The sequence below is a fragment of the Canis aureus genome, chromosome 25 (genome assembly GCF_053574225.1).
Source record: "Canis aureus isolate CA01 chromosome 25, VMU_Caureus_v.1.0, whole genome shotgun sequence".
NCBI lineage: Eukaryota > Metazoa > Chordata > Mammalia > Carnivora > Canidae > Canis > Canis aureus.
In genome coordinates this window covers 5,558,116-5,583,515 of record NC_135635.1, presented here as the reverse complement: position 1 = coordinate 5,583,515, position 25,400 = coordinate 5,558,116, and the positions used below count along the sequence as shown (strand labels likewise).

General features: G+C 49.1%; 2 protein-coding genes across 18 annotated transcripts in view; both read right to left on the bottom strand.

Moving 5' to 3' along the window:
- Nucleotides 1–33: 33 nt before the first annotated feature.
- On the bottom strand, nt 34–14,428 carry PRKAG1 (protein kinase AMP-activated non-catalytic subunit gamma 1). Of its 9 annotated transcripts, none has more exons than XM_077870214.1 (12): nt 14,284–14,408; nt 9,368–9,416; nt 3,098–3,250; nt 2,815–2,896; nt 2,659–2,717; nt 2,474–2,519; nt 2,313–2,367; nt 1,911–2,112; nt 1,442–1,607; nt 1,247–1,284; nt 875–1,021; nt 34–734 (listed from the first exon to the last, which is right to left on the bottom strand). In XM_077870214.1, the coding sequence occupies exons 1-12, from the start codon at nt 14,388–14,390 to the stop codon at nt 630–632; spliced, it is 1,209 nt and encodes a 402-aa protein (XP_077726340.1). In that variant the 5' UTR covers nt 14,391–14,408; the 3' UTR covers nt 34–629. The 9 variants fall into 9 exon arrangements, with proteins under 9 accessions (XP_077726340.1, XP_077726344.1, XP_077726342.1 ...); XM_077870218.1 differs by having other exon boundaries at nt 3,098–3,207; nt 14,284–14,407; XM_077870216.1 differs by having other exon boundaries at nt 1,911–2,037; nt 14,284–14,402.
- Nucleotides 14,429–14,554: 126 nt separating this feature from the next.
- The window catches only part of KMT2D (lysine methyltransferase 2D), a 39,898-nt gene continuing 29,052 nt past the window's right edge, over nt 14,555–25,400 (bottom strand). For 4 of the 9 annotated variants that reach the window (XM_077870199.1, XM_077870202.1, XM_077870201.1 and 1 more), the window contains exons 42-56: nt 25,158–25,325; nt 24,842–25,001; nt 24,148–24,223; nt 23,802–23,977; nt 23,574–23,704; nt 22,788–22,920; nt 22,582–22,709; nt 21,293–22,433; nt 20,311–20,447; nt 20,086–20,216; nt 19,576–19,623; nt 18,165–18,450; nt 17,853–17,926; nt 17,618–17,726; nt 14,555–17,465 (exon numbers count right to left, since the gene is read on the bottom strand). In XM_077870199.1, the coding sequence (XP_077726325.1) occupies nt 17,373–17,465; nt 17,618–17,726; nt 17,853–17,926; nt 18,165–18,450; nt 19,576–19,623; nt 20,086–20,216; nt 20,311–20,447; nt 21,293–22,433; nt 22,582–22,709; nt 22,788–22,920; nt 23,574–23,704; nt 23,802–23,977; nt 24,148–24,223; nt 24,842–25,001; nt 25,158–25,325 (2,991 nt within the window). In that variant the 3' untranslated portion in view covers nt 14,555–17,372. Of the gene's footprint in view, nt 17,466–17,617; nt 17,727–17,852; nt 17,927–18,164; nt 18,451–19,575; nt 19,624–19,645; nt 19,779–20,085; nt 20,217–20,310; nt 20,448–21,292; nt 22,434–22,581; nt 22,710–22,787; nt 22,921–23,573; nt 23,705–23,801; nt 23,978–24,147; nt 24,224–24,841; nt 25,002–25,157; nt 25,326–25,400 lie in introns of those variants that run through there. The other 5 variants (XM_077870203.1, XM_077870204.1, XM_077870205.1 and 2 more) reach the window with 4 other exon arrangements.

Genomic DNA, 25,400 nt, shown 5'->3' with positions numbered 1-25,400 from the left:
GTGTCTGTCAACTACAAGAATCAAACACTGCAATACCATGAAGAGGTTCCTGTCATTTTAATTAGGTTTGCCATGAAAAGCAATAACCTCAGCTAATCACTCTGCCCTCCTCCTCCACCTAACCCCCATCTGCCTTCATATGCACACAGCACAAGAATCCAAAGGCCCTCCTCCCCACAATCCTCCCCACTCCCATTATGGGAAGAAATGTCACTAAATGGACTCAGCCTCCTCCGTACAGCATGAAACAGGATGAATAAAAATATCTTTAGGAAGAGTTTTGTTGTGCTGTTATCTTAGGGTGGAGTCAGGGGCAGAGATAGAGGCAAAGGCTGGGTGAGGTCTGGGGATCTCTTAGAGATCAGAATTTGCCTGAGGGGCACACGGCCCATCATTCACCCAGAAAGGGGGCTACGTCTAAGACGGCAGAGGCTAGGCTGGGCTAGGCTGTATGTGTGAGGATAAGGACTGCTAAAAATCCATTCTCCTTCCTCCCCCCACACCCTCCCCAGCTCCCAAGCGGGGAACAGAGTCACAATTTTCTCAAGGGTTCATCTGTGATTCCTAGAACTTTGGTCAGGCAATGAGTGGGGGCATATCCCCTTGTGCTGCCTGACCCCTTCCCCAGCTCAGAGCTTCTCTCCTCCTGTGAGCACCAGGGCCTGCAGGATGTCAGACAGTGATACAATCCCCTTGACCACATCATTCTCATCTACCACTACAAGTCGGTGAACCTGTGTGGAGCAACAAGGGAGAAAAGGGATGTTTAGTGACGCCCTCAGTTAGGAGGAGTCCTTCAACCCCCACCCTCCGTGCCAAATCCCACACTCAAAGCTGCTCTCCCTAGCTCCTTCTGGGTCACTGGCCTCCCTACCTCTGCTTCCACCAGCCTGTTGATGATGGTCTCCAGAGTCTCATGCAGGTAGCACTTAAGGACACCCTCAAAGTAATGTGATCTATGTTGCAGGGCTTTGGTCACAGACACATCTAGGTTGTTGTAGGTCTTTTCTGCTGCCAGATTCTGGGGAGAGAGAGGAAGGTGCTTGCAGGGAAGCAAAGGAGCCAGCCCCCAAACCCTGAGCCCACCCAGTTGCACCAGAGGGATTTAGGGCAGTTGTTAGCCATGCCCACAAGCCACACCCAACTCGTTCAATTCCTTTTCCAATTAGAAGAGACTCTCTTCTCCCTCTCCACATTCAACAGCCCGCCCCTTTCCCTCCCTCCCAGGCCCTCCGCAATCACTCACGATAACATCAAACTTGGAGTAGATGTCCACCACGCGCCCTAGGGGGGCAGAGGCAGCTCAGCAAGGAGGGTCTGGCATCAGAGGCTCCCCTTGCCTGTAGCATCGCCCTCCAGGCTGAGCTGAGGGACAGCAGATTTTCCCAGAACCACCCTGGCTTCCCTGGAGCCCTCCCTCTCTTTCTGTGCAATCTCTCACCTTTCTCGTCTACTACTGGTAGTGCTGAGACTCGGTGTTGTACAAAGATGCCCAGAGCCACGTAGACAGGAGTGGTGGTACGGACCATAGCAATGTTGGCATAGGTGCCAATCTGTAATTCTTCCAGAGACTTAGACATGAACTCTGGCTTGGGGAACTCAGTGATCTGAGGAGAGAACCATCAGCTTGATCTTCAATACCCCCTGCATCATCCTTGGACACCCCTCCAACCCAGTATATAAGAAGTAAAAACTGCGGCGCCTGGGTGGCTCAGCCAGTTGCATCCAACTCTTGATTTCAGCCCAGGTCATGAGATTGAGCCCTGCATCAGGCTCTGCGCTGGGTGTGGAGCATGCTTAAGATTTTCTCTCTCCCTTTCATCTGCCCCTCATACCCCTGCTCTCTGTTTCTCTTTAAAAAAAAAAAAAAAAAGAGAAGTAGTAGTAAAAACCAGGCTGAGGACACTTACAAACAATTTGAGGAACTTGAGGATGCGCTTGTGGGTGAGGATGTACAAGGTGTTGCCCGATTCTGGGTCAATAACTGGCAGCCTGTGGATCTTGTTTCGAATTAATGAAGAGACAGCATCAAACAAGCTGTGGGAAGGTGGGGATAATGATAAGTCCCACAGTGCTGAGCCTGAGCTGGCTAAAGAGCTTCTTGGAATGTATCTATAAGTAGGGAAAACTGGTGGTTGGGAGAAGGGAGCAGTGTTCAAACCACACCTACAGAGTGTGTCAGAGTGCGCGTGTGTGTGTTTGGAAGGAGAGCCTTGTCTCTCTTCTGCCCCTGGATCTCTGGGTATTTGGACTTTAGCTGTGCTGGTGCCAAGGCTCTCCCCCTTCTAGATGAACGGGCAGCTGGAACTCACCTGGCATTAGGAGAAATGCAGACAAGTGGTTTGAAGGAGTCTTGTAGGTACACCTCTGAAGGGAAAAGGGAGGTTCACAAAATACCGCTATGGAAAACCATTTCCTAGGAAACTCTCCGTTTCTTTTTCCTTTTATGACCCGCTCCCCATTGTCTACATACCTCTCCAAGTTTCTATTTTGTGTTCTTCCAGCTCATAGATCTGTACCTGGAAGCAGAAGCACAGAACTTGAGCCTTCATCTCTCTGCTTCATTAACCCCTCACAGTCTGCTTAGAAGAAAGGAACTAAGAATGAGGGACTTTGGATGGGCAAAGTAGTTTTGGTCGTTGGGCTACGGTGTCTTACCAAGGCTGATTTATAATAACGATGCAGGATATTGATGAAATCGGTGATGGTCAGCATGCCTAGAAGCCAAGACAAGATCCCTCAGCACTGCTCAAAGCTTCTCTCCCTGCCCACACGTGATGCCAGTAATACTGTGTTCCAGAAACTTTTGCCTACCCACAAAACTTTGCTTCTTACTATCCCACAAAGGGGCAGCTCGTACACCATTAGTCACCAAAGCAAAGAACGCTTTCTTCACCTGTAGCCAAAAGAGTAATCATCACAAAGGAAAATTCACAGGGTGCAAGACTTTAAAAGAAGAGGGGCTGGGTATGTTGGGGAAAACATGAGACTATACCCATATGAGGACAATGATATTACCCTTGGGATGAGATAGGATGAGAGTTTTTGAACCAGAGGCTCCTAGGAAGGGGGGATGGGAGAAGAGGATTTCACCCACCTGCAGGGAAGTATCAAATACAACCAATTTGGAGCTTGTGGGAATCAGGTCATAGCAGCGATGAGACTTCATGAAGGAAGTATACACACTATTGTTGGATTCTGGGGTCTCTGCACAGGGTGGGATAGTTAGAAGCTTCCTTCCATGCAACGACTCACAATCAAAAGAGGCAGAAAATAAAAGTGTAGTTGTTCAAATATTTAGAACCTGATTTTTTGTAAGGCCCCTTTTCTGATTTGTTCCTATTATTCCCAGAAAATCCAGATAAGCCCCTCAGAAACTATTTCATCCAACCTCCATATCCAGATAGGACTCTATCTACTGGCTCCTTTAGGCAAAAGATAGCTACTAAAAGAGAAAAACCTATTAATATCTTTCATTATCCTGTTCTAATCTAAAAGTTTTTTTTCTCATCTTTAACTCAAATTTCCTTTTCATAGATTTAAGCACATTTTCACTTGTTCTCTTTTCTCAATTAAGATAATTAAGCTTCTTAAAATTCAAGTAAGCTTCTTAAAGCTCTTCTAAGATCTGCAGATGAAAAAGTCATGGTCCAAAATGGGCCATTTCAGATCACCACTCAGTTGGAGCCCAGTGCTCAATTAACCTGGCCCTAACACCCTGAGAATCCATCTTGGGATGACCCTCTGAATCAGAAATCATCCCACCTACTCTAGACAAATGGAAGAACCTGGCTGTGTTTACCTTTCTATCCTCTGATTTTAATTGCTTGCTCTAATTTGGAGAAGCAACCAACCCAGAAAATAATAACCTGAATGTGCTATATACTATGCTATGTGGACTTTAAAAATATCACATCATTTAATTTAATCCTTACAACAAATCTTTAAAGCAAATATTGTCCTCATTTTTCAGATGAGAAAACAGGAAGTAGATAAATAAACTGCTCAAGGTCACACCATTAGTAAGTGACAAGAAAGACTTAAACACAGACCTGCTTCCAAAGTTCATGATCTTAAATTCTATGCCAGTTGTTTTTAATTTTTAATTTTTTGCCAGTTATACAGGTATATAATTTAAAAAGTCAAGCAGAAAAAAATTTTTTTTAATTAAAAAATAAAAGTCAACCAGTTCTACAAATTTTGATAAGAAAAACTGCAGTCCCTGGTACCTATTGTACTAACCCTCCCCTGAGATGGGACCTCTGATTATTATTCCCTGGAGTTAATAACTGTCTTTTTTGTTTTTATAACTAATTCAATCCCAAACTCTTCACCAGTTATTTAAATCTCCTTTCAAGAAATTCAGAAGCACTTAGATAGTCTATCAATTTAAACCATCCAAAGAAGTCTTTTGGGAGTCTTCTGACCTGCTCAAATGTAGGCTGGTTTGCTGGTGTGCACAGCTGTCCTCCTGAGATCTTCCTTCTTCACCCTCCGGAGGTCCCTTTGATGTCTCTCTTGTATTGTCACTCCTACTCCTGTTTCCTGTACTCTTTTCTTTTCTTTTTTCTTTTCTTCTTTTCTCTTCTCTTCTCTTTCCCTCCCTTCCTTTCCCTTCCCTCCCTCCCTCCCTTCCTTCCTTCCTTCCTTCCTTCCTTCCTTCCTTCCTTCCTTCCTTCCTTCCTTCCTTCCTTCTCCTTCTTCTTCTGTGATTACTTCCTTGTTTTGATTGTATAGATCTTCCTGTAGCTTCTTGAGAAACGGTGGATGGGAGGTAAATTTTTTGAGACTTGCAGCTGGCAGATATCTTTATTTTACCCTCATCTTTGATGTAGAATTTGGCTGGATATAGAATTCTAGGTTTGAATTTATTTTCCTGCAGAATGTTGAGGGCACTGCCCCATCACCTCTTAGTTTCTGGTGTGTTGAGAGTCCAAGGTAATTCTGATTCTTTTTTTATTTTTTAAGATTTTATTTATTTGAGAGAGGTGGGGAGGAGAAAGAAAGAAGGCAACCACAGAGGGGGAGTAAGAGGGACAGGCAGACTCCTCCACTGAGTAGGACTCTGAGATCATGACCTGCATGGAAGGCACACGCTTATTAACCAACTGAGCCAGCCAGATGCCCCATAATTCTGATTCTTTTTATGCAACTTTTTTTTTTTCTCTTTGGAAACTTAGGATCTTCTCTTCATTTCCAGTGCTTTGAAATTTATGATGATTGTGCTTTGGGTTCTGCTTTCATCCACTGTGCTAAATACTCAGTAAGTCTTTTCTTCTTTCTTCTCTTTTCTTTTTTCTTTTCCTTCCTTCCTTCCTTCCTTCCTTCCTTCCTTCCTTCCTTCCTTCCTTCCTTCTTTCTTCTTTCTTTCTTTCTTTCTTTCTTTCTTTCTTTCTTTCTTTCTTTCTTTTTTCTTTTCTTTTCTTTTCTTTTCCTTTTCTTTTCTTTCTTCTTTCTTTTTTTAAGATTTTATTCATTTATTCATGAGAGACACAGAGAGAAAGGCAGGAACATAGGCAGAGGGAGTTGCAGACTTCCCTCCGGGAAGCCTGATGTGGGACTCAATCCCAGAACCTGAGGATCATGACCTGAGCCAAAGGCAGAGGTTCAACCACTAAGCCACCCAGGTGCCCCTCAATAAGTCTTTTCAATATGAAAACTAATGTCCTTTAGTTCCAGGAAATGTTTTTGAATTATTTCCTTGATCATTTCCTTCCCTCTGGTTTGTTCTTTTTCTCTTTCTGTAATTCCTATTATTTAGGTACCAGACTTCCTAGACTGACCCTTTAAGGTTGTTTTTGTTTTGTTTGGTGAGTTGTATTTGTTGTTATTATTGTTAAAATATCATATCTCTCCTAGTTATGCTTCTTTTTCTTTCTTCACTTCTTTGATTTTGTGGGTTTCTAAGAAGATTTTATTTTTTTAACAATCTCTACACTCAACATGGGGCTTAAGTCCATAACCCCTAAGATCAAGAATCACACAGTCCACCAACTGAGCCAGTCAGGCACCACCACCCCCCTTTTCTTTTTGAAGGGGCAGCAGGGCCAGAGGGAGAGGAAGAGAGAATCTTAAGTAGGCTTCATACCTAATGCAGAGCCCGGTGTGGGGCTCCATCTCATGACCTGAGATCCTGACCTGAGCTGAAATCAAGAGTTGAATGCTTAACCGACTAGGCACCCAGGCACCCTACTTCTTTGATTTTTAATTCTACTTTTTCAGAGTCTTCCTCAACTTAATTTTCCAAACTTTCTACTTAGTTTAAAATTTTTGCTATGCTTTTTTAATGTCCCAGAGTTCCTCTTTGTTTTCTGAAAATTCCTTTAAAAAAACATGACATCCTGTGGGCAGCCCAGGTGGCACAGTGGTTTAGCGCCGCCTTCAGCCCAGGGCGTGATCTTGGAGACCCGGGATCGAGTCCCATGTTGGGCTCCTTGCATGGAGCCTGCTTCTCCCTCTGCCTGTCTCTCTCTCTCTCTCTACTCTCTGTGTCTCTCATGAATAAATAAATAAAATCTTTAAAAAAAAAAAACATGACATCCTGTATTTGTTGCACAGTGGAAATAGGTTCTTTATCTGAGTATATATTAATGTTAATTCTTTAAAGATTTTTAAATTTTTTAAAACAGATTTTTAAAACAATATATTCATCTGAGAGACACAGAGAGAGAGAGGGCAACCACAGAGGGAGAGTAAGAGGGAGAGGCAGATTCCCCTGGAGAGCAAGGAGCCCAATGTGGGGCTCGATCCAGGGACCCAGAAATCCTGACTGGAGCCAAAGGCAGATGCTTAACTGACTGAGCCACCCAGGCACCCCTTAATGTTAATTTCTAAAGTTTTCTTCTTTATGCTTTGATTTTTCCCTTCTGTTGCTTTTTTCCCCCTCTTTGTTTCTTTTGAGAGGGAGCAATTTGGATCACTTTTTAAAATTTTATTTATTTATTTATTTTTTAAAAGATTTTATTTATTTATTCCTGAGAGAAGAGAGAGAGAGAGAGAGAGGCAGAGACACAGGCAGAGCGAGAAGCAGGCCCCATGCAGGGAGCCCAACGTGGGACTCGATCCGGGATCTCCAGGACCAGGCCCTGGGCGGAAGGCGGTGCTAAACCACTGAGCCACCCAGGCTGCCCTTTTTCTTTTAGAGGTTCTCTTTAGATGTCTGGTAATCCTTGGCTTAAAGGAATATTCAAACCATATTCTAAGAGTGCAGTCTTTAAAGCTGATTGGCAGCCCAGGTTTATATGTGAGTCATGGTTACTGTGAGATGTTCAGATGGGGAACATTCAATACTTATATTTTTAGGGCTTTCCCTTCAAGGGGATTCTGGAGAGGATTATTATTTTTTTTTTTTAATTTTTATTTATTTATGATAGTCACACAGAGAGAGAGAGAGAGAGAGGCAGAGACACAGGCAGAGGGAGAAGCAGGCTCCATGCAGGGAGCCCGACGTGGGATTCGATCCCGGGTCTCCAGGATCACACCCTGGGCCAAAGGCAGGCGCCAAACCGCTGCGCCACCCAGGGATCCCTGGAGAGGATTATTTATTCAATTTTGCGGTTGGAGGGTGAAGTCTTTCTGTCAGCATTCTGGAAATTAGACTGGGGGAAAGGACTGGGATCTCGGCATCCAGTGTAGTTCACTTCATGCTCCCATGTTTAGTATAGTACTTCAGCCCTCAACTGAGCCTGAGCCCCTCTCCAGACCTCCAGTCTGCCAAAGTTGGGAGGGGGAGTTTCCTAGCTGCACTCAGTGGAGTAGGAGTCTCTGAATCCAACTGCTTCTTAGATCTTCAGTGCTTCTTTTGGCTTTCCTCACTGCTAGCTTGTAATTCAGTTTTCTCGGATCTACTAAGTGATTTACCACTCTTGGGTCCATTTTCCAGCTTCTAATTGCTATTGTCTGCTCTCTTATTCTCTCTATTCTGCTGGGTTTGTACCTTTTAAAAAAATTCTTTTGGTGTGTTTAGTGGTTTTTTTTTTTTTTTTTTTTTTGTGAAGAAACAAAAGTAGATGCATATATTCAATCCATCATCTTTAACTAAAGCCCACTATTGTTTTTCAAGGGAAAGCTCTTGTGGCCTGGTGCTGCTGGCCTCTGTGGGATTCCAGTGTTCCAAGTGTCCCTGATCTGGGAACTCCCCTGCCTTGCCCAAGGTGGCTAGGCTAAGGAGTTCCCAAGAGAACATGCTGTTGGATGCCAATTTAAGACATGCAACGCTGATAGTTAAATACTATCATTTTAGGCCACAGAATTATAAACATCTTTGATTTGGCTTTCTCAGTATTTTAAAAATAATTTAAACCAGTTCCCCAGTTGTAAAAATCTGGAAATTTACGCAAAAATCCAAATTCTCAATTTCTTTCAAAATCAGATCTGACCAAACTAGGCTGGAATTTCTGAAGAGAGACAATTAACAAGACTTGGATAGTGGCTATCTCCTTTTAGATGTGATGAAATCTATAGTACTATGCAGCTTACAGCACTGCTTGGTTCATAATTAGAGTTTCTGACCCTTGCCTTGGAGCTACTACAAATGTACTCAGAAACATAAAATAGGCACTGATATCATGTGGCAGTACTCAATTATGAATATCACCCAGATAATTCAAATATGACTATATTAACTTTTTAGGATACCAACAAAGTGAAAACAGAACATTTAAAAATTGTTTTGGAGAACTCAGAGACCCTTGATAATATGTCCTAAGATCTCAGCCCATATTTCAATTCTCTAAGAAAGTGTGTACTCCTAATGCCATAAATATGTCCTGAGAAGACGCAGGAGTTTTCCTGGTAAAATCCTTTAAAGGTGGTGTCTGTAAGTTCTGCTTCTTTCTAGATAGTCTAGGGTTGGACCATTCCTTTCTAACCAGTTATTTGGGCAGGTGCTACAATTGCCTTCTTCTGTGCCCTGGATTTTAGGGTTTAGTACCTCTATTTCTAGATTACTTTTAAGGGCTTTCAAGGCCTTTCTATCATTTCTTGTGTATACTCAGTGGCTTTAGTGAGCTCACTGGATGATAAAATCCTAGTGGCACTGTTTCTGGGATAATCAGAAAATACCAGGCACCTTAATACATGGTTAGCCAGCCCAGAGTTGCCTATGGAAGTTTTTCCTCAAAAATTTCCCTTAAATGGTTTGGTAACTGAATGTATTAATCACTCCCACCCTGCCCAAGACTTATTCCTGGATGATCCTGCCAAATTATTATTCCTGTTTATGGTTTGACACATTATCTGGCCCAGTTTTGAATTTTCCCAGGGGCATCCTGAGAAAAATCTGAGAGAGATTCAAAAGCATTGCTGAGGACAAGTTAGGATTGGACTATTGCTTTTAGAGCAGGTTTCCTTTCTTCAGTAAACTTACCTTGAGGATGCTCATTTTCCAGAGCTGAGGAGCTATCTGAAGAAGTGACCTGGAGAGACAAGAGGAACAAAGATTCAGCCTATCCTATGCTCCATCCATTTTAGCCTAGCATGAACAGAAGGGCTGGTGGACTAATGACTTCATTTAAAGCACCATAAGGCCCTCTTAAAATAGTATCTCATTTAATCATAAGAACCCTGAGGTAAACACTATTATTAGCCTTATTTTCACAGATTAGGAAACCGAAGTTCAAGAAATATTAAACAGCCTGCCCAAGGTCACATGGCGGGTAAGGGGTAGAACAGGAGTTTGAACACATATCTGTGTGGTTCCAAAGCCTATGTCCTTATATATTACACTGCCTAATAAAACATTAGATCTTAAAAGCTGAGACTAGAAAACCTGAGAACCCACAAGGTTCTCACAGATCTACTTTATAAAAACATGGAAGCCAGAGAGGCAATACTGTTTTCCCCCAAATACTAAACCTACTTGTCGACACTAGAATCAAAGACATACCCCTTTAAGAGAGGACCATATTAGGGGTGCCTGGGTAGCTCAGTGGGTTAACCATCCGACTCCTGATTTCAGCTCAGGTCATGATCTCAGAGTCATGAGACTGAGCCCTACATCAGGCTCTGTGTTGGGCATAGAACCTGCTTAAGATTCCCTCCCTCACCACCCCACCTTCATGCACGCACACACACTTTCTCTCTCTAAAAAAAGAGAGAAAGACAGAGACAGGACGATATCTGGGGAGGATCCCAGCAGCTGACTGTCACAGAGTTAAAGCTTGAATGACTGAGGGGTGGGTGAGGACAGTAAGTGTTTTGAAACTGGGAACCTGACTCCTCTTAGCATCCTTATAAGTCAAAGGCTCCTAGTTTTCCAAGTTTCTTTGATCATAACAGTCTGACATTTGAGTGCTCTGAATACAGAGACACTTTCAGAACTATCACTGGGCTCCCTCAAGTGGGAACACTTGGAAATTTCATTGTTATCTAGGAATCCAGGAGGGGCAATAATTTTAATCCACTGGAATCAACAGTTTTGGCCTCCTTTGTTCTGGGTAACATACCAAAACTAAGTTAAAGTCATACATCACCTACATAGCTACTATGGTGTAACATGAAGTTAAAGGCCTTGGCTTGAACCTGGTAGGATGGTGGTAAACAGGGTCAAGTTGGCAGGACAGCTCTAAATTTCCCTCCCCTAATGGGCCAGGGCGGTGGTAGGAGAGAAGGGGAATAATCTCCCTCTCTTCTCTCTGGGCTACATAAGACTATCAGCTTGGCCTGGCATTTTGGCAGAGCTATCGGAACAACAGCCTCATCACTTATAAGTGGGATAGAGAGGGCTATTCAGTGGTAAAGATACACACATGGGGATAACACAGTCTCACAAAGATCTATACAAAGACATGGAAACAGCTACTTGTGTAGCTGTTTATTTGTACCTGACATGTAATACTTACATAGAGCACTGTGCTACAGTTTTTTTTGTTCATTATATATCCAAACAGGTTTTAAATTCCTGAAAGACTAGAACTATTTTATATTTCTTTCTATCACCCATACCTTCTAGCATAGGGTTCTGCACATAAATCTCAATTTTTTGTTTTTATTTTTTTAAAGATTTTCTTTACTTATTCATGAGAGACAGAGAGACAGAGAGAGAGAGGGAGAGAGGGAGAGAGGCAGAGACACAGGCAGAGGGAGAACCAGGCTCCATGCAGGGAGCCCGATGTGGAACTCAATCCCAGGTCTCCAGGATCACACCCCGGGCTGAAGGCGGCACTAAACCGCTGGGCCACGGGGGCTGCCCTGTTTTGTTTTTTAACTCTCAAAATGATAATGACAACAATGAACACTCCTGTGAACAGAGAGACCTAGGTTTAAGTTACAGAGAGAAAAGTGATGTACAGCTAAAGATACAGAAACCTACACAAGAGTCAGGCACAACTGAATATGACTTTACCTTTCTGCCTATTTTTCCACACAGGAGGATAATTATGTTCACTTCTCCCTGCTTTTAATAACATAGGAAACCTGAGAAAGTACCACTGTAATGCATGAGTACAAAATATTATTATAGAGACACAGACTAGACCTGAAACATGGATTCACAGTTTCTTCTGAACTCGTGATCCATATTTTTTTAAAGATTTATTTATTTATTTGAGAGAGAGCACAAGCACACTTGGGGGAGAGGGAGAGAAAAACTCAAGCAGACTTGGCACCGAGCACAGAGTGGACGTAGGGCTCGATCTCACAACCCTGAGTTTATGACCTGAACTGTAATCGAGTCAAGCTGGATGCTTAACTGACTGTGCCATCCAGGCGCCCACTGGTCCACATTTCTAATTGTTTGCTGGACAACCACAGATGTCACGAAGACTCTTCAGATGCTTCAATACAAAACAGCATCTGTCCTTTCATCCTATTAGTCTTACTCGGGTTCCCATCTGTTTTTTGCATTGTTCTCCTTAGAGGTGCCTCCAAGAATGAGCTATGCCAATATGTCTGCTTGGAATCGCAGGGCAGGGCATAACCTAAATTTGTCTTTAACATCTGTTAACTAAGCTGATATGTTAGAAATGTCTCAAATCCATGTCTCTCCTTTCCACTTTCATAGTTTTTTTTTTTTTAAGATTTATTTATTTATTTATGAGAGAGAGAGAGAGAGAGAGAGAGGCGCAGAGACACAGGCAAAGGGAGAAGCAGGCTCCGTGCCGGGAGCCTGACGCCAGACTCCATCCCGGGAGTCCAGGATCGCGCTCTGGGCCAAAGGCAGGCGCTAAACCGCTGAGCCACCCAGGGATCCTCCACTTTCATAGTTTTAATTTAGGCTTTGACCTGTCACTTCTACAACATTCTCTAAATTGGGTCTTCCTGCCCTAAATCTATCTCCTTTTTCATCTTTCATGTTGTCTCCAAGTTTTTAAGCATCTCAGGTTTGTAAAAGTTATCTCCAACAACTAGGAGCCCACTACTTTCTGAAGTAGTTCCACCCATTTGCAGGAACTGTTAAGAACATTCGTAAAGCACACTCGCTGCCTGGCATATGGAGCCTCTGTGGCTCCCTTTATTACAAAACAAAGCTCAAACTTAGTGTGGTATGCAATATCTTCAACCTGACCTCAGCCTACTTTTCCAGTCTTTTCTCTCACTGCAAACAAAATCCAAAGCTCCAGCGACATCACGCCACTGGCCCACCCCCAATTAGTCTCTACACACCCCAATTTCTATGCCTGTGCTTACACTGTTCTCTCAACCTGCAATGCCCTTTCCTGGGTTCATAACAATTTCTCCCTCCCCTATGCTTCCACAGTCCCGTGTCTGCATCTTGATGATAGCATTTATTACAGTCTACCTTCGGTAACAGCTGTCATTGCCATGCCCTCACCCCCACTCCAGACAGGCTGAGCATTTTCAAAGCAAGACTTTTCTTCTTTTTTTAAAGCAATTTCTAGGGACACGTGGGTGGCTCAGTGTTTGAGCGTCTGCCTTTGGCTCAGGGCGTGATCCCAGAGTCCTGGGGTCGAGTCCCACATCGGGCTTCCTGCATGGAGCCTGCTTCTCCCTCTGCCTGTGTCTCTGCCTCTTTCTCTCTCTGTCTCTCATGAATAAATAAAATCTTAAAAAAAAAATAAAACAATTTCTATCCCAAGAACCTAATACATAAAGCATGAGTGCTAAATGAGAGAAACCTATTTGAAAGTGTTTTGTAAACCTTACTCATACATTTTATGAGTAAGTAAAATATGAATTGATAATGTTATTTTGAATTTAACAGGATCAGACCTTTTATTTTTCACTTATCATCATTATGATTATTTTTAAGTAGGCTCTATGCCCAGTATGGGGTCAGAACTTGCGACCCTGAGATCAAGAGTCACAAGCTCTACTGACTGAGCCAGCCTGGTGCCCCAGACCTTTTATTCTTGTTCAAAATTCTCTTCGTCTGTGAGAGCTGACCCCCTTGCCTGGGTGACCAGCTGCAAGTCACTTTGCCACTTCCCTCTGTTTTCTCCTTTATAAGTTGAGGGACATGACTGCTCTGCAGGCAGAGAAAGGGTGTGGTAAAGGAATTGCTACGGGCATGAGACTGGCCCAGAGAAAGAGGAGCCTGCCAGTAACATGATTAAAAACCAAGACGCGGAGGAGTCACTCTGCCGGACAGAGGATATAGGGTTCCAGGGTGCTTGCAAAGGGCTCCTGAGAGTGAGGGGGGATCCAAACATTGTAGCAGGCTACCTGCAGCATCTCTGGGAGGCTGACCGGGACGTGCCGCAATCGGTCAAGGCCTGCTGGCCAAGGAGGACTCAAGATCGCAGGGCAGGGCATAACCTAAACTTGCCCAGGACTCCGCGGCCTCTAGCGCGGAAAGAGTCCTTCCTCCGGGGAAAGCCCACTTTGCGGTCTTATTAAGGCGGGGTGACTTGGCTCGACACCTTGAAGCAGTATCGAAGTCCTCCTCCTCTCCCGCCTGCCAGCCACGGCGCTGCGGGGCTCACAGGCCACCCGGGGCCAGTGGGGTCGTGTCCGCCGGAGCCCCTCGGAAGCCCCCCCGGGAAAGCCGGGTCACGACCCCGCTCTCTCTGCCAAACCTCTGAAGGCCTGCGGTGCTGAGGGGAAAGGAGGCCCGAGGCCGCCAGGCTGTGCTCGGGCTGCCATCGGAGAGGAAGGAGTCCCCGCCGGCTCGGGCCGGGGGGGCCGCGGACGCGAGGCAGGCACCGCGCGGCCCAGCCCTCGGAGATGCGCCCGGCGAAGGCGCGGAGGGGCAGCGTCACGGGATGGGACAGACGCCGGCTTCCCCTTCACTGGGCAGCAGCGCCGGCCCCCGCCCAGCCTCCAGGCCCCTAACGGGGGTCTCGGGCTCCACAGCGCCCCCCGCCGCCCTCCCGCGCTCCTCACCGTCTCCATTTCAAGAGGCGCTGACAGGGTTCGCTCGCTTTAGGAAGCTCTCTGGGAGCCGCGCGGGAGGGGCGGGGGGTGGGGGGAGCGCAGGCCCCGCCCCGCATCCGGTACCGCGACACCACTTCCGCCTACGTCACGCACACGCCGGCCAAGGGCGGAAGGCGGGGACTTCGCTCTTCCGGCCAGGCCTGGCGTGAGTAACCGCCCTCCCCGGGTCCCCTCAGACCTTACACATCCGCCGACGGCGAGGGTGACTGGACGGAGCCGCTTGTATTTAAAATGTTCTTTTTTTATTTGTCGTTTAAAAACAAACTTGGAAGAAGCAAAATCCAAAACTTGCCCTTTGCCTCTTGCAACATAAATTATGTACAGTTCAGAATGATCGCCGATACAAAACATGCCAAGGACAGGGCGCTGGGGGTGGAGGGAGAGAGGGCGCTTTAAAAAAGGGAATCATTTCATCCGTTGTTACGAAGGACCAACCTTGCTGTACAGGATACACACAACACAAAATAAAGTCTTCACGGGATTCACACTTGTCAGCGATTTATTTTTTAAAAAGGGGGGAGGGTCCTGGAGGTGAGGGGAGAAGACTGTAAAAGGGAAAAACTGAAAATTGAATATGTGCAAGTGTAAACCAACCCAAAATACAAACACGGGGGGAGGGGGGCGGGCGGGGAGGAGGAGGGAATTCAGATGCAATTATACAGGCGGGGTACTTTAAAAAAAAAAAAAAAAAAACCAACAACCAAAATTCCAACCTTGTAGCTTGGGTCTGAGTTAGTTTATATAAAAATTAAAAACTGTATAAGGTTTCTTCACTAAATTCTACAGGACTATCGGATACCTAGCATATGCTTACAAAGTCTGCCCCATCCCCTTTTCCCAATCCCAGGGCCCAAGCCCCAACCAGAGCCTGGCTCACAGGAGCCAATCTCCCCCTCCCTGTAGCCTAGACCTTTTGCTCTTGGAAAAGGAATATCCAATGGCTTTGGGGGCAGCAGCCCAGTCTCCCACTGTCTGATTTAATGACAGCGGTTTCTGTGGGGGTGGGGGGGTGTTATTCTCTTAAACATTTGCAGCTTGAAACAGTTGAGGAAGCAGCTTAAAAAAAAAAATCTCCCTACCCCCATCAATCCGCAACCCCCCAAATTCAAAAACAAAACAAAACAAAAAACCTAAAATCACAACAGCGACCTTGCTCCCCCTCCAGCAGGCCCGCCCATCCACCGCCACCAAGCCCACCCCTACACTCCAGACATTTGATTCTTGAAAATATTAATTACAAAATGCCCTTTGCCCACAGCCCCTAGGAGAGAACTGCATATAAGCTTCATCTTCATCCCCACACTCCCTACTAGAGAGGGGTCTGGGGCCTCACCCACCCCCGACCTACCCCTACCCCCCCAGGAAGAGGTTCAACTGCAGCACAAGCTTGGGCAGAAAGGGGAAGGAAAGGGAGGCAGGGAACCCATCACCCTCTGGCTCCCCCTGGGGCCAGCTCACTTTTGTGCGTTATAACATAGTCCAACTATACAACGGGGGTGAGAATTGCCCAGCCTCTATACCCCCACCTTACAGCAGTCATAGCCAGGGGGTGGGGAGGAGGGGGTGAGGAAAAGGGCGGTAGGTTGGGTAATGGAGGGGGCCCCCCCACAAGGGGAGCTCCATGTGTCCGCCCCACACCCCCCTACCATTTATAAACTGGTTTTGTAAAAAGAAAATAGATATATTTATATAGAATATATAAAGCACAAAAATTAGTAGTTTTACATTTGCTCTCCCCGGGGGTGGGGGGAGAGGGGAGGGTTCTCACCTCCAGCCGGCTCCCCCATTCCCCACAAGACTATGTACAATCCCATGTATAAATAGATAAATACCCCCCACCCTCCCCGCGCTGACACTAAGCTCCCCACCCCCACATCACCACCCCTTCCCACCAGACCAGCAGCAGTTTGGTGACTGAGGGAAAGTGGGAGCTCCGGGCCACACCCTGCCTCACTGGGTATGGGCATGCCACTCAGGGATAGCCCTCACCCTACCACCCACCCACCCCATCCAGGGGCTGGAGGGCAAATGGGCTCATGATGGGGTTGGGAAAACAGGAGGGAGATATCCTGGTCCTAGGTTTAGCACACCCCTCCTGCCCCCATGTCCAGATGGAGAAGGAAGTTCTAGAGCAACTAGGGGCCAGTTATCCCCAATCTTCATCATCATTAGCCTCAACCACCATCCCATGCCCATAATTAAAAACAAAGATGGATTTTTTGTTGTTGTTTTTCTTCCTCTTCCTACCCCCCTTCCACCCACTCAGAAGAGGGCAGTGAGGCGGAAGAGAGGGTCGGGGCAGTAGGGGGCTTGGAGAGGGTCTCACATTTCAAAACAGCAAAAAATCCAACACTTAAATGAGGTAGGTGTGGGTGCGGGGTCTCCTTGCCCGGCTTGCCTGGCTTGCCCTCCTGGGCAGCTGGGCGCCTCTTTCCCGTTCATGTTGCATTTGTCAGAGTGGAAACAAGGAAACACAACCCATAGAGAGACAGAAACACAGAGGAAAAGAGGGAGACAGAGACAGATTGAGAGGGAAGGGATGGGAGTGAGGGTGGGGGCAGGACCCGGCAGGCAGGGCCAGGTGTGGGACCCGGCCTTTGGGATTGTCAAGCTTAGTCAAGTCTCTTTGCAGCCTTGAGTTGGGCCGGAGAGGTCGGTGGGAGCAGCAGGGCTTGTGAGGCCCGGCCACACATCCTCCTCCCCCCTCCCTGCTGCCTCCCAGTTGCTTCTGGGTAGTTCCCGGCCCATATCCCCCTCAAACCTGAGATGCCCAATGGCTGCTTCTGTCTGGCCCCTCCTGGAGCTGGGGGCAGATATGCCAGCCTGGGGGCCGGTGGCGGGGAAGAGGGTTGTCCCTGGTGCCCAGGGTGGGCTTGGCCTAGGGCCCTCTGCCCCAGCCTCCTGCTCCAGGGGCTCCGGTCAGCCGGCAGCCCCAGCCCTGGGTCCTGGCTCTGGCTGCTACCTCTCTTCCCCCTCATCCCTTTCAGGGAAGAGGTTGGGGGTGGGGGGACTCCCCTGCCTGGTAGCCTCTAAGCTTCTTAGTTCATCCATTTCCGACAGTTCCAGGCTCCACAGTGGCAGGGAATCTTGTGCTGATCGTCCTCAAAGTCAAACTGATAGTCATAGGTCAGCTGGAAAGAGAAGAGGGTAGAATCGATGCCAGCCCCACAGAGGGAGTGGGGGGAGGCCAGAGATCTCCTCTGACGGCAGTGGCCTTGGAACTTGGCTCTGGGGAATAGCAAAGAGGGGGCTGCTTTGTCACCCACATAGGACACTTTCTCACCTCCTCTCCTTTGGGGATTCGCCGGCTGGAGATGATGATGATTTTATCCTCCTTGTCAAATGTCACAACTTCCGCCACACAGTTAGGGGCACAGGAATGGTTAATGTACCTAAGCAGCGGGCCAGAATTGAGGATGCCAGGCAACTGAGTCGGGATGGTTTTGGTTCCTTCTTGGCCCACCCCGAACGTCACCCCCAGCGACCCCTGAATTCCTCCTTTCTCATTCCTCTCTCACCTGGCAGGGCCTCCGGTCAACGTAGCATCAATTACATGTTCGTTGTTTATTCGGAACATGTAGATGCCGCGATTCTAGAAGGGAAGAAGTAGCAGAAGTGGGAAGGGTATCAGGGCATGGCAGCAGTGCTGGTGGGGGGGATCCCGTAGCGGACTCGGGCCATGGGCTTGTCTTCATTTCTTATTCTGCCTTTATCCCATCTCTCCCCTCCCCTCCCACAGCTTTCCACCTGCTCCCCTGATCCCATTCTGCCCCTTGGTCCTCGAAGGAGCACGGACCACGAGCCAAGACAGCCCCTCTGCCAGCCTTTACCTGCTCCTCATAGATTTTCTCCCGCCGGTTGGCCACCTCATTGCGAATGATGGTGCCAATATATTCGATGACCATTGTGTGCTTTTCTAGGTCCTTGGCGGCATAGAGCCCCAGGCCCTGGATACGGGAGCGAGCCAGGTACACGTTGTTCTTCCACTCAGTGCGCAGGCGCCGGTACTGTGATGACTTGGAGTGCACAAACTGCTTACTGTATGGGGTGTTGGTCTCGCCTGTGAAGGTGCTCTGATATGCCTTGGACATGCTGGTGCTGTTCAGGGTGTGAGGCCTGGGAGGTGACACAGGCCATGACAAGACAGCTCTCCCTCAGACCAGGCACACACCACCCGCCTCCTCCCTGGGATGTGCAACATGCCAGTTAGGGGCATGTGCTATCTTGGAAATGGGAGTGGAGGCATGTGGGTCTTGGCTTTGATGAGACAGCCACTGATTGTGGGGACCCTTCCAACACCCTGAGTGGCACAGAGAGCCAGGATGGGAGATGAGGGGGCACCAATTCCCGTACACTGAGCCCACTCTCCCATCTCCCTGCCTTATACCACCCTCCTACCGAGCATTACACAAGGCCACACTCTTCTGGGGGGTCTTCCCCAAGCAGCCCAGGCCTGGCATTTAAGCTCATGATTTGCTCAAACATCTGATTTCTACCTCCTGCACATACCAGAAGCCCTGAAATTGGGGGCCGTGTCTACCACACTGGGCTGGATTTGAATTAAAAGTGGCTCTGAATTCATAGCCGAAAGGTGGTATCCTTTCCTTTCTTCAGACTGTCCCCTTCTCTGACATATAACGTTGGGCTCAGTGCAGGGGAATGACTGCTGCCTGGCACGATGCCTTTTCACCACCCTAGGGCACCAGCCAAAATCCTGCCCGTCCCAGAGCAGTGGTTTTCAAACGTTTTTGATTCTTTTTTATTTAGTAGAGATCTTTTTTTTCTTTAATAAAATGTTACTGGCATTCCAATACATGAAGTAGATGTTAAGAGGATGCCTCCGGTTGAATCCAATTTGGGGAAGGGGGAGTTCTGCACGGGGAGGGCCAAGTTCTGCTTATTCAGTTTATGTGTTCCAGGACTTTCTGAAACACACACAGTTTGAAAACCACTGTTGTAGAGCATCAAGGACTAGGAATGACTGGGGTAGTAGAGCCTGACGCTCCACGACAGCCCAAGAGGCAACAAGAGGCCTTCGAGAAAACCCTGCTATAAGGATTGTGCCTCCCTCTACCCAGGGACCAAAGTCAGGCTACTGTGGCACACAGAAAGAGCAGTGCACCACGAGTTGAGAGGTAAAGTTCTGGTCCCAGCTGTGTGACCTTTGTCTAGTCACTTAACCTTTCTGGGTTGCAGTTTTCTCAGCTGTAAAATGGGGGTCATACCACCTGCCCTACCTACCTCATAAGGTTGTTGTGAGGATCAAATGAGATAATGGATGTGAAAACGCTTTGAAAAAAAAAGTATAAAGTGCTATACAAACGTAAGGTTTTATTATTTTTCTATTATATTTCTAATTATTTTTGACACCAACTCAGCCTGGGGAAGGGAAGGTGACCCTAGCCTTTATGGGGCGTCTCAGGTTTGGGAGAATCACAGGCCCCCTGGAAGCAAAATAAGAGAGGAAGGAGGTGACTGGCTCCCTTATCAACTTCATAAAATTTCACCACTGTCTACCCAGAACCTCCCCAGCAGCCATTCCCAGGGGGCCCAAGATGAGTCTGCCTCAGACCCAAGGTCAACCCAGGACACCTGAGCAGGGTGGAGGAAGAGGAAAGGGATAACCTAAGTGACACCTGCATCCCCTCTAATCAGGAGGCCTAGGGTGAACCCCTAGACCTTCATAATCGGCCGGAGGGCTCCTACCAACCCCCACTCCCGGATCCCACGGCCCCCATCCCACAAGCTCACCGTTTGTAGTGTGTGAGGATTTTAGGCTCTGATCGGGCACAACCAGTGGGATTGATCATGAGTGGCAGCTCCATCAGGGGGTGGCGTCCGTAGCGGAATAAATAGTTTTGACAGCTCTCCACTCCAGGCAGCTGTGGACACAGGTTGTGCTTGCCTTAGCCTGAGAGTTTCAGGGGCAGGAACCAGAGTTCCCGGTGCCCACGTGGCCCCCAGCACCCTCCTTACTGATTCAGCTATGCGCAGCACGGCGTGCACCGTCAGCCCGAAGAGCTCCTCGCCCTTCAGGTACTCGGGGAAGAGCCGCAGCATGTCGGCCTCTTTTCTCATGGCGGCCACAGGCTCGATGATGCGGTTCCACACAGCTAAGGAGCAAGGAAAGAGAGTAGCCCTCAGAGGCAACTTCTGTTGCCTGACCTCAGCCTGACCCTGAGCCAGAGCCATGGTTGTTTTCTGGAGCCTGCCTACCTCCCGCCACGAGGCTGTGTGGTTCTTCAAGGCCCCGAGCTGGCCTCCCAGTCCCCTTTTCCCTCAATATGCCAGAAGGCTTCGTACCCTGTAGGGGCAGCAGAGAGCCCTCTAACAAGGAGACGGGTGACCCCAGGGCCCAGGAGACCCATCACAGGCCTCAGTGCCTGACCAAGAGCCGCAACAGGCATGCTTTGGAGTTGGGAAGATGTGGGTTCAGGTTCTAGTATCAGCCATGGGCCTTTATGCCAATACTCCAATCTCTCGAAGGCTCTTTTTCTATACGTGTACACTGGGCAAAACAAGAGTACTTACCTCACAGGGCTGCCACGGACAAAACAACCTATGTCAATCACTTACTTTAGTTTGTGGCACACAGTCCTTGCTCACTTATTTCTATCCTTAACGCTAAAACTCAGGGCAAAAGAATTTTAATGGGGGAAAAGCAACCGTAAGGAACTCATGGTTAGGAATAGGGTGAGTGATCCAGCTGACGCGGTCTCAGAATCGTATTCTTTAGTTCCACTGAGGATAGGAAAAGGAGCTAAAATACGTGAAGTAGACAAGCAAAGTATCTTCAATCACAAGGGAATTTAGGGTGACTAACAGAAGCTGAAATGCTTTCTCTGGGGATCTTTAAAAGAACCCCCACCTGCCCGAAGCCAGGGGAAGAAGATCCCTCACAAGGACCCTGTGGATCCCTTCCACTAACACATTAGCATTTTGAGGGCCCAGTGCTCACCCTGGGGGGAGGCATCCGTGAAGACCAGGTCCTCCAGGCCCTGCTCCATGACTTTGATGACGAACTCTGGCCTTCCGTTGTTCTCGCCGATGGAGCAGCGGTAGCAGCAGCGGCGGTTGTTGGTGCGGAGGCTCCAATAGATGCGCGTGGCCTCATAGCCAACGGGATAGAGGGCAGTGGCACTGTGGAAGTCAGCCATCTGATGAGGGAGCAGCTGTCCGATGGCGTGGAACACAAGGCCCCCCACGCGGAACATGTGTAGCCGCTCTCCCCGCTGGATGATGCTGGCGATTTGCTTCACCTCATCCCGCTCAATGTAGACCCGCCGGAAGACAGCAAAAGAGCTCAGCTCCTGTTCACAGGGCCCCTTGATCTTATGCATTGGACACAGCATGGTCTTGTCCTTGAAGAACATGCACTTGGCGCGGATGGCGCAGGCAAAATGGTAGACGTTGGGGCAACGCATTCGATTGCAGCTGCTGGTGGCGCCGGTGCGCTGGCACAGGGAGCACTTGGTGAGCAGCCCTCGGTGCAGGGCGACCTCAACGTTCATCAGCGCCCCACCCTGGGTCTCGTACACCTCTGTGGACCACAGGGCACAGTTGAGGTGCACCCACAGGTCCAGGTCCAGGTTCAGCAGGCGCGCTGGCCCATCAGTGGCCCCGTCACCCTCCTCATGACAGAAGCAGCAGCGCCGCATATCACGAGGCACCTTGTCGGGTCGCAGGGCTGTGCCGAGCTGTTCCATAAACTCCGCCACTTCCCGCTCGTCCTCCTGCCGCCCACTGCCCTTCTGGATGGTCAGCAGCAGCCGCAGCCGCTTCCAGCGCACCCCTTTCCACTTCTTGAGGCGAGGGGGCCGGGAATCTTCACCTTCTTCAGGGGGCCGGGCTCGGGGCTTGGGTCGGGCTGACTCAGGGGACGAGGCCAGTGGCAGAGGCGATGGGACTGGTGGCTCAGCTGAGGGTTCAGCCGGGAGTTCAACCAGGGGCTCAGCAGGGGGGCTGGCAGGAGAGGGTGCCAAGGGGGACGGGGGCGGGGAGGGTTCCTCAGGAGGTGGGGCCGAGAGCTGTCGCACATCCAGATTGGAGACGTTGTAGGTGTAGCTGTGTTGGGTGGGGGGCTCTGGGGCAGGGCTCTCCTAAGGGAGGGCATGTGCCCGGTATCGTTAGTGCCAGCTCCTCGCTCCACTAGCCCGCCTCCCTCCTCTCATCCACATTCCACTCTCCCAGAAGCCCTCTGCCTTCTTGCCCTAGCGACACCCACCCTCTTTTCTCCCCCAGACCCACCTGTTTCAGGAGGCTCAGGATGTCTAGCTGGCTCTTGAGGGTATAGCCAGGCAACACTGCATCAAACTGTTTCAGCCAATCAGGGCCAGCTTCCGGGCTCTTGCCTCCCAGACCCTTTTCTTTCCCTCCTGCAGGAAGGAAGGGGTCAGAACCTCCCACCAGAATCACTCCCTGCAGGTCCCAAGGAGATTTCCTGCCAAACTCACCAGGGCCCTCAGCTTCCCCCTTCTTAGGCTCAATGCCTGCCCGGGCAGGGCTCTCTGGGAACAGCACCTCATAGGAGTTGGGGATCTTCATGCTTAGCAGCTCTGCCACTGCCACCATCACACCATTCAGGTTCTGCCAGGGCAGGGAAGGGGACGGGAGGACCATGTCGGCAGTGTGGAGCGGGCGCTGCCACCAGTGTGGTGGGGACAAGAACACCCAGAACCGCACTCCCCAAGCGGCCACTCAGTCCTGCCCTTTCACACATTTCTTTCACAGCACCTCTCCCGGACTGCTGTGGTCATTAGTGGGCGCTCCCCAAGAAGGGACCCATGCCCACCAAGTTTCAGACGGACACACATTATATTCACAACTCGGAGACTCATGATACACATTAGCAATTTACAGGATCTGAGGAGTCTTGTACTAAAGAAACTTGTTTTGTGGTTTCAACTGGGGTTTCCAATTTTCTGACCACAAAACCCTGTCAACATTAAAAAAATAACAGAGTTCCACCAAACGTGACTGGGGACACGCTGTCTTGCAGCATGTCCCATTATGTGCACTCTCCTTATTTGCGGACTTGGGTCTATCACTTGACTGTGAGCCCCTTGAGGGCGGCGACCCCTCCTGCCTTATCTACCCTAATCCTGCAGCCTCCAGCCCAGGCGTTCACGCACAGTAGGCCCTAGTACACAGTTCTGAGCGACTGAATTTATCCACACAAGCTCCAGGGACTGCCTTCTGACCAGGGTCCCTTTGGCCTCCAAGGTACCCCCAGGACACACCTTGGCCGCAGCAGCAGAGACCGTCAGCATGACCGACACCTCACTTCCTTTGCCCTTTTCCCAAGTTGTGGCAGGCAGCTTTCCAGAGGTCTCCAGGTCCAGGGCCCCATAAGGTTTGGTATCTGGGAAGACTGAACGAGAGAGGGACCTGTGTAGGCTCCAGCTGCCTCTCTCCCCTGGGCCCTGACAACCCAGCCACACCAGGCTCCTGCTCAGAGCAGCCTCTACCTGGGATACTGGCCCGAGGAATTATGGGGATAACAGGGGAGAGAGCCCGGTCTTCCTGCTCCCACCGGCCTGAGCCCAGCTGAGGGAAACGAGGTGCCTCCTCCCCTAGGATGCTTTCGGGGGACGAAGCTGGCACAATGCTATCAGGAGAATCGCTGTCCTCGTCACTTTCCATCCTAGGGGCCAAAAAGAGACATTTGTTGGTACAGCCCTTCGGACTCCCTCTCCCGAATCTAGAAATTAGTAGATGTCATAGCCTTATCTGAAATCTGCCATTGGCCAAAAGAAAAAGTGAGGCACCCTGCCCCCCATCCCATTCTTTATCCCCATTTGCAGCCACCCCCACCTGACATCCTCAGTCTGATTGTGAGGGGGTGTAGGCAAGGCGGCCAGCAGGTCTAGACTCTTCACCTCTGAAGCATCTGAAGGGTAGGAAGGGAGAAGAAAAGTCAGGCTGGTGGCCAGAGCTGATGGGGCCTTCTCCCCCATATTTCAGGCCTAACTAGTGTAAGATCTAACTTAGCTCTCATGACTGCTGCCTGCCCACCCACCTACATACCAGTCTCGGGCAGGTGAGCTGTATTTATCGAGCCTTTCCTATATGCCAGGCACTGGGCTTTGTTTATCAGCCTTTAACAACTCCAGCAGAGGAATATTATAAGACCTATTTACAGTAAGGAAATCGGGGCCCACACAAGTCGTTCATGTTACTTAGCCGTGCTAACAGCTAAATGAATATAGGAATTGGAGAATTCAAATCTAGATTTTAGTTCTATACCCACTAAAGCAAGGCTGCAACTCATAGACAAAGGCCTCATCAACACTCTTCCTGCCAACCGCCTCCTCGGTTGCGTGTGCTCTGGACTCCTTATTTCCAACAAATCAGCACTGAGAAGGCCCTTCCTTATTTCAGGTACATGGTCACGCGCACACACAGGACAACGTGCAATCATTCCTGTCTCAAACCCTACGAGAGGGCACACTGCCCCGGCCACCAAGTCCCACCGGAGAAGGAGAGGCCCACTCTGCTCCTGACTTACCCCTCAGCGTCCCTTCAGTATCCCGGGCAGAGGCAGCATCCTTGGGGTGCTCCCCCAGCTCTTCGGATGGAGTGACGCCATTCACCATCTTCTGCTGCACCGATGGGGGTGGGGTGGGGGGCAGCGACGAGGGTGGTGTCGGCGGGTTACTCAGGTTATTCTGGGGGTGGGGTGGGGTGTTGTGTGCAAGATGGCAGAGGGAGAATGACGTAATCTCCTGGCCCCGCACGACATCAGCGATTTCCTCTTTTCTCACTCCCACCTCCACCTCCCCAAGAACCTTGTCATCCCCCAAAGGTATTGCCGTTTTTCTGACCTTGGTAAGCAGCTGGGAATAGTAGTCAGGGCCAGTGGGCAGTGCCCCACTTCCAAAGGCCCCCCTCAGCTGGCACTGCCCGTTGACTGGGCAGCCACTGCCGAAGGGAGCAAAGAGGCTAAAATTGGCGGTGATGGTAGGCTCCGTTAGGGGCAGCAGGGACAGCTCCTAGGAGGGGCAAGACGACAAGGTTGGACACCTGCAGCGTGTACATCTCTGCCACTGCACAGCTGGGGGCCAGGG